General features: G+C 41.5%; 1 protein-coding gene across 1 annotated transcript in view; it reads right to left on the reverse strand.

The window, feature by feature from the left end:
- Positions 1–14764, reverse strand: part of LOC144258957 (interleukin-1 receptor type 1-like) — a 79932-nt gene that overhangs the window by 12824 nt on the left and 52344 nt on the right. Inside the window, exons 5-8 of the mRNA XM_077807102.1 lie at positions 14445–14634; positions 11427–11601; positions 6651–6716; positions 1755–1875 (exon numbers count right to left, since the gene is read on the reverse strand). Coding sequence (XP_077663228.1) covers positions 1755–1875; positions 6651–6716; positions 11427–11601; positions 14445–14634 — 552 coding nt within the window. The remainder of the gene's footprint in view (positions 1–1754; positions 1876–6650; positions 6717–11426; positions 11602–14444; positions 14635–14764) is intronic.

Genomic DNA, 14764 nt, shown 5'->3' on the forward strand with positions numbered 1-14764 from the left:
ACTAATTAACAGGACCAGCAGCAGTTGGCAAATCATTCAAGCTTACACAAAGCTGACTACAGAGTCTGTTTATAGAAACAAAAAAAAATCAGCTAATATAGCCCATGCTAACAGTGTGGCTCTGTCCTCTAGTGATTAGCCCATGTACAGAGATTTCTGAATTTGCTGCTGCTGTTGAACTATGGAAACTGGCTCTTCAGTTCAAGGGGTAAAGCTTATACTTGTAGATCACAGAGGTCTCTGTTTCAATCCCAGTTATCACCTCCTCCAGAGGCACAGTGTTATATGTGCAGCAGAAAAGTACATCTGTACTTGAGCTCAGCCCCAAGTGCCTATCAGGAGCTCATCCTTCAAAAGGGTGTAAGGAGGAAGCCATAAAAAGAAACAGGTAAAACAGGATTAGGACAAGAAATAGCAGAGAAAGAATCAGGCCAAAATTTTCACACTGTAGTGCCTGAAATTAGATACCTAAAGTGTTTTTTGGAGATTCCCAGGTATCCAACAGCTCCAGCTGACTTCAAGGGCAGCTGCATGTATTCAACACCTCTGAAAATGAGGTTACCGAGGATCTATATTTTTAGGCACCCAAGCTGAAAAGTTTTGCTTAGGTCAAAACAAACAATAATTAACTTACTCCTGGTGCCTCAGTTATGTGGGACACTAAGGTTTAGAGGTAAGCAGGGAACGTTAGTTATTTTTGTAGCCTGTGAGACTATAATACAACAAAAATAATTCACCCTATAAATCTAAAGGAAGAAAGTAAAACTAAAATTAAAGAATTTTCCTGAGGAGCTGGTTGGCATTTAATATTCTCAAAAATAAAGTGGAATAAATAAATAAATAAATTAAATTAAATAAAACAAAAAAGGTGAATGTGTCAATCTTCTCTAAACAAGAAAATGTTTTATGAAGCTTCAACTTGATTCAGTGGCAGATGTTATGTAATTTGTGAACCTGGCCACCGCATACATGCAGGCAGAGCAGCCAATCTTAAAAGAACTCAAGGAAACACCTATTTTATGTATAATGAATTGTTCCCATACTGGCAAACTGGGGCTGGTTTTCCACTGGGGCTGGTTGAGAGCAGCCTTTAATCTATGGATGAAAAGTGCTAAATATTATCATGCTATTATGAATTTCCAAAATCTAGATAAGCTGGCCTCAATAAATTACTTACAGAAAAAACAGGTAATTATTAAATGCATGGCAAATTTGTTGAACATGAAGTACTTTCAGTGGTCTGTTGGCATTCATTAGAGAAGACTGAAAAAAGTGGGTTTGTTTAGTCTGGAGAAGAGAAGACTGAGAGGGGACATAACAGTTTTCAAATATATAAAAGGTTGTTACAATGAGGAAGGAGAAAAATTGTTCTCATTAACCTCTGAGGAGAGGACAAGAAGCAATGGGCTTAAATTGCAGCAAGGGAGGCTTAGGTTGGACATTAGGAAAAACTTCTGAACTGTCAGGGTAGTTAAGCACTTGAATAAATTGCCTAGGGAGGTTGTGGAATCTACATCATTGGAGATTTTTAAGAGCAGGTTAGACAAACACTTAACAGGGATGGTCTAGAAGATAATACTTAGTCCTGCCATGAGTACAGCAGACTGGACTAGATGACCTCTTGAGGTCCCTTCCAGTTCTACGATTAGACACTATTTTGTCCAACAGTTACTTTTATGGATGATTCACACCAAATAATTTTAAAATATTTTAGCATTCAATCCACATGCAATTTGATTTGTAAGAATACTTACTCATAGAATTGTTCTTCGTAGGTATCATCAAAGATATTAACATCCGTACCATTGACTTGCCAGTATGGATTCAAAGTACTTATGCTACTGGATATATTACAGTCCATCAGGACATGAGATCCTACAAAACATTTAAATGTGACAATTAAAAATCGTGTACCATAAGCAAGCAGGCTCATATGATTATGTAAATAGTTTGGGAAAGGACAGTTACTTAGATTACAGCAACTGTGGTTCTTAGAGGTGTGTTGTTCATGTGTGTTGCACTTTTGGTGCACACACTCCTACCTGCTTGAGACCAGAGTCTTTTGGCCAGCAATGTCCATTGGGGCTGCGCATACATTCTGAGTGGCCTAGTGCTCCTCTACTGAGGGCATAAAAGGGGGTGTGGGGCCAACTGCCACTCAATTCCTTTGCCACTGCAGAATCCAGATGTTACAGAACTACACAGTAGCAGGAAAGAGGGCAGGTCATGGAATACATATGGACAATGCATCTCAAAGAACTCCAATTATAAGGTAAGCAATTCTTTGAGTGCTTGTCCATAAGTATTCCCCGTTGGTGACTCACAAGCAGTAAGTAACCTGATGGAAACAGGTAGGTACTCAGAGTCTGCTTAAACGAAGACTGCAGTACAGCTCTGCCAAAAGCAGCATCAGATCTCAATGCTTCTACCAAGAAATATTGTTTGGTAAAAGTATGGCTTGAACTCCAAGTAGCTGCAATGGATACGCTTAGCACAGAAGCCGCAGAAGCTGTTCAAGTGGAGCAAGCTCTAATCTGAGTTGGGGATCTCAACTAGCTAATTCATAACAGCTCTTACTACATCACAAAACCCACTTGGAAAGCCTCTGGGCTGATAGAACTTTTCTCTCAGAAAATATAGAAATGTAAAGAATAAATAGTCATGGGGAAATCCTGAAGGATTTGGTTCTTTGTAAGTAAAAGGGTCCTGCATACCTCTAAGGCATGCAGCCTAGCCTCACCTGGATTAGTATGTCATTTCTAAATGAACATTGGCATATTAATCAGTTGGTTTAAAGGAAAGCCCATAAATCCTTTCGGTAAGAACTTGGGATGGGGTTTAAGTAAAAATTTATCCCTCTGATGTCTGCCATATATGTTTACCAGATTCCAGGAGAGCATCATTAATGGGAAGTGCCAACTGACCAGGCATAGAGAATCTCCAAACATTTGGGAGATTTTGTACCTCTTCCACAAGTTTCTTGGGAGAATCAGCTATATGTGTGGACAGATCTTGAAAACTCTTGTTCACATACAGATGAGATGGTCTAGAGAGGACTACCACCTCATCCAAGGTCAGGAGAGTATAGCCTCAGAAAATGGCTGATCCTCAGCTTGACGGTGATCCTCCTCAGAAAACTCCTCACGGGGCTCAAATTCATGGGTTGCAAGCCTAGGTTCCTGAGAACATATAGGGGAGGAGGTTCTCATTCTAGCAGGTGGCACAGAGGTGTGATGTCTTGGGAGGTGAACACCCCAGGGGTTCGAATAGAACCATGTTGGAACACTGTATGGAAATGGGGCAGGGGAGCACAAAGAAGGGTACCAGGACATATGCCTACTCCACATCACATTTGAGACCTTCACATAACTAAAACCTCCTTAATTCCTTCTCAGAGTCACAATACCATCAGAAGGGACCCTTGGAGAACAAGTATGGGAACGTGTTGAGAGTCAAAAGATGAAAACAAGCACTCCAGATTATTTTTTTGGTTGCGGGGGGCGTGTAGCAGGGGAAAGTAGAGGGGAGCATTCCTGGAGTCAGAATGCTAAAATTTCCACAGTAATTCTAGAGGCCATCAGCACTGGGGAGATAATCTGGGCCAATGAAGCCTTGAGCATCAGTACCATGACCAGTGGAGAACAGAGGAGACTTTGATTCCTCTAAAAGCTGGAGGTCCCTCAGTACTACATATGTTCTTAGTATCGACACGGACGGTGTTACAAACCTGAGTGCAAGAGAAGAGAGTATCAGGGTTGATGGTAAGGACATGCCCAGTACTGACACACTTGATGCTGAAGAGAGTAGCATCAAGAAGAGCAGTACCAATGAGGCGGATACCATCACAGACAGCATCGAAGCACTCAGTGTTGAGGTAACTCCCAATGCTGTGGCCTCTGTCCTGGAGGCAGTTAACTTTGATTCCCAAGATCGTGCCAGAGCCATAGTGCCACGCTGCCTTAGAGATGCTGTGGCACCCAGATTGGGCAATGGAGTCTCTTCAGAATGGGAGAAGTGAGGTGACTTAAGGCTTCTTACTGAGGATGCCCATTAGGGGATCGGGTCTACTTTCCCCACAGAAGTGATGCTCCTTTTTGTCTGATGACTTTGCTTCAAGTCCTAACGGAATGCAAAGCCTGAATGGTCTTAGAAGATGGAGCCTGGGAGCTAGAGGATCCAAACTCACAGGAGCACTTCTGGAATGCCGGGGGGAGGGGGGGGAAAAGGGAGAGGAGGTCTGCCCTGCCCAGACTGAGACTGCTCCATGCAGCCAGCCTCAACAAATATTTCAAGACACGTCTCCCCAAACCTTTAAGGTCCTTTTAGAAAAGACCTTGCACACCAAGCACGTGTCAGGGATACGGGCTTTCCCATATAGAAGAGATGAGGTATCTGGTATGCCTGTCATCAATTGCAATTGCTGCCTTACAGGAGGGGCAACAGATTCACATAGATTCCAACACTGCGTGATTTTGTGGGGGGAGAACCACTAAATCCTGGGGCCAAGAATAAAATCCCAATCTGAGAAAAAACAAAATATGGAAGGAAAAACTTCCAAATACCAATAAGAAATATCTAAAGTGGTGGTTCTCAACCAGAGATACATGTACCCTTGGGGCTATGCAGAGGTCTTCCGGGGGTACCTCAAGTCATCTAGATATTTGCGTAGTTTTACAACAGGCTACACAAAAAGCACTAGCAAGATCAGTAGAAATTAAAATATCATACAGACAACGACTCATTTGTACTGCTCTATATGCTGTGCACTGGAATGTATGCGCAATATTTATATTCCGATTTTTTTATTATATGGTAAAAATGAGAAAGTACACAATTTATCAATAATAGTGTGCTGTGACACTTTTGTATTTTTATGTCTGATTTTGTAAGCAAGTAGTTTTTAAGTGAGGTGGAACTGCTTTGAGCAGGGGGTTGGACTAGATGACCTCCTGAGGTCCCTATTCTATGATTCTATGAAGTTGGGGGCACGCAAGACAAACCAGACATCTGAAAGGGGTACAGTAGTCTGGAAAGGTTGGGAGCCACTGATCTAAAGTTTGCCAGCAGGCAACCACCCTAACCAACACTAATCTACATACAATTAACTATAGCAATTACGAAAAAAGATGCTTCAAGATGTAGACACTGAGGAGCTCCATCTCCAAGCCACAGGTGGGGAGAAGGAACTGAGTGGCAGTTGGGCCCAGTCCACCCTCTATGACCTCAGTACAGTAACACAAGGACACTAAGAGTATGTCTACCCAGCAAAGAAAAACCCGCAACTGGCCTATGCCAGCCAACTCAGGCTTGCGGGGCTTGGGCTGTATACAGCTGAATAGATTTCCAGGCTTGGGATGAAGCCTGAGCTCTGGGACCCTCCCACCTCGCAGGGTCCTAGATCCCGGGATCCAGCCCAAGCATCTACAAGGCAGTGAAACAGCCACACAGTCCAAGCTCCGCAGCCCGAGCCAGCTGGCACAGGCCAGCTGCAGGTGTCTAGCTGCTATGTGGACATACCCTAAATGTACATACACTTCCTCCCAATGGGCATTGCTGGCCAAAAGACACTGATCCTGAGCACGAGGTGTAAATGTGCCCCAAGAGCAAAATACATATGGGCAAGCAGTCAAAGCAGAATTGTCATCTGGCTTTTAAAAATCCTCAACTCCTCGGGTAAGATCCTGGTCCTACTGAAATCAATTAGAGTTTTCCATTTACTTCAATAGAGCCAGGATTCCAGGCTGGTTTTGCCAGGCAGCTATTATGATCTGGGAGGGGTTACAACTACTTTGGAGGACAGGATTAGAATTCAAAATTATCTTGACAAACTGGACAAACGGTCTGAAATAAATAGGATGAAATTTAATGACGACATGCAAAGTACTACACTTAGGAAGGAATAAATCAATTACACAAATACAAAATGGGAAATTATTGCATAGAAAGGATACTCAGAAAAGGATCTGGGGATTATGAAGGATCACAAACTAAATGAGAGTCAGCAATGTACTACTGTTGCAAAAAAAAAAAAAAAAAAAAAGCAAACATCATTCTGGGATGTATTAGCAGGAGTTTTGTAAGTAAGACATGAGAAGTAATTCTTCTACTCTACTCAGCACTGATACGGCCTTAACTGGAGTACTGTGTCCAGTTCTGGGCACTACACTTCGGGAAAGATGTGGACAAATTGGAGAAAGTCCAGAGAACAAAAACGATTAAAGGTCTAGAAAACCTCTGAGGAAAGACTGAAAAAGTTAGGTTTGTTTAGTTTGGAGAAGAGATGGAGGAGAGACACGATAATAAACTTCAAGTACATAAAAAGTTGTTATAAAAAACAGGAGAATGATAAATTGTTCTCCTTATCCACTATGGACAAGACAAGTAGTAAACCTCCTTAAATTGCAAGGGAGATTTAGGATAGGCATTAGGACAAACTTCCTAACTGTAAAGGTAGTTAAGCACTGGAACAAGATACCTAGAGAGGTTGTGGAATCTCTATCACTGGAGATATTTAAGAACAGGTTAGACAAACGTTTGTCAGGGGATGATCTAGATAATACTTAGTCTTGCCTCAGCACCAGGATTAGTTGTCCTATCGAGGTCCCTTCCAGTCCTACAATTCTATGATTAGTTAGAAGACAATTACTTACCAAGTTCTACTTCAATCGAATGGTTTTTTGGATAAATAAACTCTGGTGGTGTCTTCTTTGGGCCCTCTAAAAAAATTTTTAAAAAAGATGTTAACAACCAATGGTCATTACCCTTACTACAACAACTGCTACGCTATTGGTTTTACAATGGTTCTGTTTTATGGTTAGTTGACAATGAAGTCACCAAGTACTGAATATTAATGCACATAAAGGTCATTTCAAACTTTCCAATATCTGTAATAATAGATTTCTTGTTATTTAGTTAAAGGATTTCACTCTAGGATCAAAGCATAAGTTTCACCTTATCTGTAAATATGCAAAAATTTTCAGATTTATAGGAATAAAGCTATAGGAAGCCTAATACCAAAACAAATTCTCATGATACATACAATGGTGGGAAGAAAAAGGGGGAAGGAGAGGATATTTCATTGACCTCTTGGATGTTCACCACAAACCTATGTTTCATGTATGTTTTATCTATTCAGTAAAATAATGTCTGGACCGGAGCTTCGAGTGCATAGTAATCAGGAATTGTATTGTTTTGTATGCTTTATCAATCACAGTCAGTCTTCAGCAAGTAATAGCTGTCCTCTCACCACAGGTAAAATCCTATTCTATTTAGGCTCTTATAGAATACCAACCAATGTTATGCAAGTATATAAACCAGGGGTCGGCAACCTTTCAGAAGTGGTGTGCTGAGTCTTCATTTATTCACTCTAATTTAAGGTTTCGCATGCCAGTAATACATTTTAACGTTTTTAGAAGGTCTCTTTCTTGAAGTCTACATTATAACACTAAACTATTGTTGTATTAAAGTAAATAAGGTTTTTAAAATGTTTAAGAAGCTTTATTTAAAATTAAATTAAAATGCAGAGCTCCCCAGACCGGTGGCCAGGACCCGGGCAGTGTGAGTGCCACTGAAAATCTGCTCACGTGCCACCTTTGGCCCACTTGCCATAGGTTGCCTATCCCTGATCTAAATCAAGTAGGTCACCAAATCAAAAATCTTGAAGATGGAAGTTTCATCTCAAGCAGCCTTTTTTTGGAAGAATGGTTATTTTCATGGTGGTTCTTGTAGTGTCAGTCAGCATTTGACACCACAACATTATATACACATATGCAGCAGCCATGATACTAGCGGTGAATTCGGGTCTCAGGATGGTCAGGCAGCAAGCCTGACTTTCCCTTAGATGCACACAAGCACGTCTGACGATACCAAAGCTAGTGCTGATTCTAAGGCAGTTTCCCCATTTTAGTGTTTTAGGTTTGCTGGAGGCTCAAGGTTTGAAACTAATTTTTTATTGCAAAAGGACTAAAGTAGCTGGCAGTGATTTTGTTGTAGTCAGCTATTTTATGCCCCAGCCACATCTCCCTCTCCACCAGTAGTGGTTCTAGCCGATTCCTGAGAGCAAGCTGATCACCCAAGCCATAAGGATTAGTTTCCCAGCAGGTTTGCTTTCATGGTCTTCTCTCACCCTCACACACACAAAAAACACAGCCTGATTGTGTGTGTGTGTGTGTTTGGTTTTATGCATAAAACTCCTTTGTGGGCATTCCATTACACAAGTCTCTGCATAATAACCACCAGTTCCCCCAAACCAATAATCAATTTTTAATCCCTTACACCCAGACACTTAATTTCCTTTCCCCTTATCAATTCTTCTTTAGATGTCATGCTCTCCTTCTCAGCAACAGCTGGTGCTGCTGCTCACAGTGGCTGAGATTCCCTCCTTTTCTCCAACAGCCTCACAGAGGGAGAGGGGAGGAACTAAATTAGAGTGAACAAGAGATTAGCAGGGTAAGATGATGTTCTCAAGTCAAATCTGCTCCCACTACCTATTGGGAACCTGTCAAATGCCAAAGATGTCAGCAGGAAGCTGCAAGATGGGGCTGGAACGCCATAACACCTCTAGCCAAAAGCTAGATGATGGGCAGATCTGCTTCCCAAACAACTATGTTTCCGAATGGCACACTGAGCCCTGAATCCTGCAGGCAGGCACTAGAGCTGGTCATAAGTTTTTTGACAAAATGTTTATGAATCAAAAAAATGCTGATTTATCAAAACTGAAACTGTTTGTGAAATGGTCACTTTAGAATTTCCTGACTTGAAAAACAAATTCAAAAAGTTGCCAAAGAGTGTTTTGTTTATACATTTTTAAAATGAAAACTTCCAGTTTTTTTAGTTCAAAACTACTTGGTTTCAAATTTTAAGCTAATTAGACTAGAAGGTTAAGGTGAAAAGGTTAAAATGGAAAAAAAGTTTTGATTGACCCAAACAAAAGAAAATTCAGGGTTTTTTGGTTCACAATTATTGGAGATTTTCAAGGTAACAAAAAAAAATCAGGCAAAACTTTTGAACCCCTAGAGTATTTGCCAGGTGGGAGAACTGTTTCCTGCCCAGCTCTAGGTGCCAGATCCTTCTCTCTGCAAATCAAAAAAAAAAAAAAAGTCCTAAACCCATCTTGCCTATCTCTCCCACATCTCTGCTGCTGTGGACTTCCCATCCAAGTCCTTCTGAGTCAATATTCTGTCCCTTTTCCTATCTCCCTGCCCACATAAACCAAAAAGTTTGGAAGCCACTACAAGAAACCACTTGTGCTCCTAGTGCAAGACAGAGATAAGGTCTCAAACGTTTTAGGAGTTACATTGAGATTTATACATTATATTTTAAGTGTACACTACTTCCTTTCACATGTCTCAGGAGGCCTGTAAATTCACATACATACAAATGTGTCTCTTCTCAGAGATATACAAAGCCCAGTATTCTGCCCTAAAGGTCAACAAAACCCAGGCTCTGTCTGATCAGCTGAAGGAGCTAATCCTAGAGTCAATAATACTTCAATGGAAGTATCCCAAATTAAGCTAGGAGTTTGGTTGAATGCTAAACTGACTTCAAATGCTGTGGCAAACCACAGGGATAGGAGTATCCCTGATACCAAGTACCCAAAAGCAAATAGGGAACAAGTGAATTGTTAAAGAACTGCTAGAGCGGGGGGGGGGGGGGGGGGGGGGGGGGGGTGTGTTGGTTGGGATTGGGGTTGGGTTGGGTGGAGGGGGGCACGGCACCCTCCAGAGCCACATGCAGCTCTTCAGAAGTTAATATGCGGCTCCTTGTTTAGACACCGACTCCTGGGCTGGAGCTACAGGTGCCAACTTTCCAATGTGCCGGGGGATGCTCACTGCTCAACCCCTGGCTCTGCCACAGGCCCTGCCCTCACTCCACCCCTTCCTGCCCCCTCCCCGAGCCGGTTATGCCCTTGCCCCTCCCCCTCTTCACCCAGAGTCTCCTGCATGCCATGAAACAACTGATCAAGAGGTGCAGGAAGGGAGAGGGAGGCGCTAATTGGGACGCACTGAGAGCAGGGAGTGCGGGAGAGCTAATGTGGGGCTGCTGACGTATTACTGTGCCTCTTTGGTAATGTACATTGGTAAATTCTGGCTCCTTCTCCAGCTCAGGTTGGCCACCCCTGTGGTACAACGTATTCCTATTGCCTACCACCACCAACGCAGGCAGGAAAACATGTTTTGTGCCTGCCGTAATCTTCAAGTGGGTCTTGTGTGGTCCCAAACAAGCCACACCGTGGTCCATAAATCGAAAAGGCATAGATTACTGCAATAAGGACTGGCTTTGAAAGAGGAGAACAAAAATGATGAGCCAGATGCAGTGGAAAGAGGTGCTGTTGGCCACCAACTTCATTCAAGATTCTAGAAGTAGTTGCTGACCCAGAAGCATTCCTAGTTCAGCAAATACAGGTTTTGTGCAACTTTAAACTAGAATTCCCCCTCCTGATTATGGATTACTTTTGGTTTTTGTGTCTTTTCGGGTGAGCACTTTGCAATAATACAGGCTGTCACAGCCAAAAAGACAAAATGCCCTAAATTGTTTCCAGCGCTGCACACACTCACTCTTGATTTTTCGTTTTAAGCAGAATTGTTGATTGATAATCTTGCCAAAGGCAATTTCCTCTTATTGTTTGCAGTCAGGACTCTCCTGTGCTCTCACTGGGGCAGTGAATCTGTTTTATACGGCCCTCTAAAGAGGCCAATGGACCCAAGTGAATTCTTGAAGTGTAAAAATACTATGCAGATAGTGGCCTATTCTTGCCAAATATTGATCATCTTTTTTCCTCAACTACTTACACAGCGGTAATAACAAGTGACAGTTCCCTGTACTACCATCACCATTACAGGTCACCTCTTTCACAGCTATGTATTGAGACACTGAAACACATGCACAATTAGGTAGCATTGGCCTTCAGTAAAATAAAATACTGCAGTAACAACAAAATTATTTTGGAAGCATACTGGCAAGAGTAACAAGTCATGCACTTTAAGCCCTGGATATCATTTGCTTTGTTATGCCAAGTACATTGAGAGTTTGGATTCTGGTAGTTTAAATTTCATCAATAGCTTAGCAGAAACTAGTGTCACATGGTCTCTCACCCTTTCCTCACAAAGAAACAGATCTCAAGTCCAGGGTTTTTTCAACTGCGGGTGGTAGACCTTTTTCCACAAGGGGATTGCAAGCCTTAATTTGATCCAAAATACAAGTAGGGTAAAGAGTAATTGTTACACAAAATTCTATTGTAGTTTATTTCTAACATTCTGGGGAAGAACAATTTAGAAAAGTTTCAATGCTTTTAAATTTTACAAACCAGCTACACTTTTTGAAGGTGAAAGATTAGAAGTACTGTGGCATGCCAAAAACTAGCTCTATTAATGCTAAACTTTAACACAGGGGAGCCAGATAAAAAAATAAAAATCAGAACATATTACCTTCAACGTCTGCATAAATGGTTCGTGAAACATTATGTTGTATTCCCATATAAGTATATATTGTCTGGCACGTGTAGTTTCCTTTGTCATGCATAGTTACATTATTAATCGTAAGATAGATGTCACCCTTTCGAGAGAGAAACCTGTTGTCCTGCAGTAATCCAGGCTTACATTCCTAAATAAAGCAAAAATAGCTGTGATTTAGGAGTACTAATAAAATATTGATTATTAAAGCATTTGCACACAAAAAGTGTTATTTGAACCATGTAAGACACAGCTCCCTGCCCAAGGTGTATATACTACCAAATATTTTCTGAATATGGGAAGGTAGTTGTCAAGTTTAATATGAATTTTTAATAACTGCCAATTTAAGGTACAGAGCTTTGGTACTGAAACACTAACAATATGTCAGTCTATTTTAAGAGACACTATCAAGACCGAAAGTGAAATGTTTTGTAAGAGGATTTGTTGGGTTTTTTTAAAATAAATAAAATGGGAGTAACAGTCAAAAAACAGGAGTAATTTTGAATTGAAAAAAGTCAAGACATTTCATTCTGAAAAAGTCAAAATGCAAGGTTTTTCCCCAGCTGACAATTCAGTGAACTCAACACAAAAATGTTTCAGTTGACCCATGTGTTTTTCAAAAAAATGTTAGTCCAAAATTTTTTAGCCAGCTCTAGTTGGGACATCTATCCAGATATTTAACCTTTACAGCATATATTGGTGCTGTTTCTTAGCTGGACGGCATAGTCATTTAACTAAACTGCAGGAGCTAAGTGCTTTCTTCCTACAATAAGAGACCACGACTAGAACTCATTTCTTCTTCATGGCAGTGAATAACAAGGCCCTTGACTTAATGGATTTTATTTTTTGTTTTTATTCTGGAAGAGATTATGTTTTCAAGCATCTAAACAGATTTTGCATTATGTTCTCTTCTGATTAAGACACCGTTTTAGAAGTTTTCCAATGAAACTTCTAAGAATAGTCTCGCATGGTACTCTAGGGAAATGGGTAAGAGGGAGACTTAATCAGGAGGCACATTGCATGGCTGAATCATCATTTTGGTCTTGATATTAAACGTACTGTATATTCTTTAAGTGATGGATTACTTTAATTTCCTACACAGTGCAGCAAGGAGGTGTTTCTAGGAGTATTAATTTAAACTCCAATTTTTAAAGCACTGTAGGTATTCCCCCCCCCAACCTAATCATGGTGCATGCAGAAAGATGCAATTTCTCCATTAACTAGACCCCCCAAAACCATTTAAGACTTTGAAGATCAACAATTTGAATTGTACCTAGAAGCGAATAGAAAGTCAGTGCAGTTTATGAAGCCCAGGATGAAAGTAAGTTGAGTGACTTCCTGGAATGCTGGGGCCAGCTCTGACCCCCAGAAGGGGTGGGGCTGAGGCGGAGGTCAGAGCCAACCCCAGCCCACCCTGTAAGGTAAGGGTCCTCCCTTCTCCTCCTTCCCTCCCCACCAACCAGGGTAGCAGCAGCAGCCTGGGGCTCCGGGGGCAATTTAAAGGGCCCAGGACTCCCCTGCTTCTATAGCCCCGGTCCTTTAATTAGCCGCCGGAGCCCCGAGGAAGCGGCGGGGCTCCGGCGGCTATTTAAAGGACTGTGGCAGCAGAGGCAGCTGGAGCCCTGGGCCTTTAAATAGCCCCCGGAGCCCCCGCTACCCGAGGGCTCTGGGAGCTATTTAAAGGGCCTGCGGCTCCCCTGCTTCTATAGCCCCGGTCCTTTAAACAGCCCCCAGAGAGTCCTGGAGTAGCGGCAGCGGGGCTCCGGCAGCTATTTAAAGGGCTGGGGCAGTAGAAGCAGGGGAGCCCCAGGGCTCTTTAAATTGCCCCCTGGGGAAGCTGCGCTGCCCCAGTACGGTGCACCAGCTCTTGCCGGTACGCCGTACTGGCTTACTTTCACCTCTGATGAAGCCCCAATATAGCACGCTCCTTAAAGCCAATCTCACTAAATAAGTGGACTACCGCATTGTGACAGCTGTAGCTTCTAGTTGATTTTCACGAGTAAATCTCTTGTACAACGCATTATTACAATCCAGTTTGGTGACAAATGCATAGATCACTGGTGATCTATATTGGAGTTGTATGTCACCACAATCAGTGTGCTAATATGCATATGAAAAAAAAAGTTTGGCCACTAATGTCTAAAACTACAAAAGCACTCCTAACACGGTATGCCCACCTATCATCAATGAGGCTGAATCCCTACTTCCACCCCTCCCCCAAGTCATTCATACACGAAGATGCCACTTCTCTAGATGCTTCCTCAGGAAATCATCACCACCTCCATCTTGCCTAGATTGAGTTTCAGCCAGTTTGCTCTCATCCTAGGCTCTATCGGACACACAAGCACTTGGGCTTCTGGGTTTTGACCTTTACACAGAAGGCCAGCTGTTCCCCTAGATAATTTAGCTTGCTTTGGGACCAGAATCTACACCCTTTGTGGCCTAAAATGACAGATACTTTCCTGTTACTGGAGCAGGAGATTTAACAGCTTTGATGAGCTTTATTTTCTTTGAAGCTGAAGCTGCACTAGCAATGTAAAGTGCCAGATTTATTTAATCTTTAGGAGACAAAGCATGTCCAACAGGTTTTTAAGAACTGTAAGCTACAAAAGAAAAGTGATCCTATTGCATGATTAAAAGTGTAATGTGTTCATCTACTTCATATTTTTAACCAATTACACATCAAAGTAACATATAGCAAGATCACTCTCACATTTTTGATGCTGAAATATTATGGACTATCTTACAATTTAAGTATAGATCAGAATCTTTTAGAATATGCTTTGGAAAAATAGAGGGGTTGGGTTTTTTAAATGTAAGCACATTCTTATTGTGTTTCCTATAATATTCCAATAGATTTGGCAAGTTAGGTACCCATTCACATTACACAGAAAAAAAATCTTGTCTTTCTCCATTACCATGCACAGTTAGTTTACTAGAAGCGTTAAATTATATGATAGGGAATGTTACAGTAAAAATACATATACACAGTACCTTATACCACTGTATTTCAGGTGCAGTATTATTTTCATCATTAAAATATTCCAGATCAGGACATGTAATCTTTCCACCAATTGATGTAAACACTTTTTGTTTATATATAGTTTCTCCATTAAAACATAAACCATCATTGTTCTTGAAAACATTTAGATGTATATATTCTTTGTCAGGGCTGTCAGAATTCCTGTAATGAGAACAGCAACAAACTGGACCATTACTAGTACTTCCCATGTCCACAATAATGCAAGTCAGGCTCTAGATCCCTGACTGGAAAGGCAGAAATGAGACTCCAACCAGAGGTCAAGATTTTCAAA

Source organism: Eretmochelys imbricata, chromosome 1 (genome assembly GCF_965152235.1).
Source record: "Eretmochelys imbricata isolate rEreImb1 chromosome 1, rEreImb1.hap1, whole genome shotgun sequence".
NCBI lineage: Eukaryota > Metazoa > Chordata > Testudines > Cheloniidae > Eretmochelys > Eretmochelys imbricata.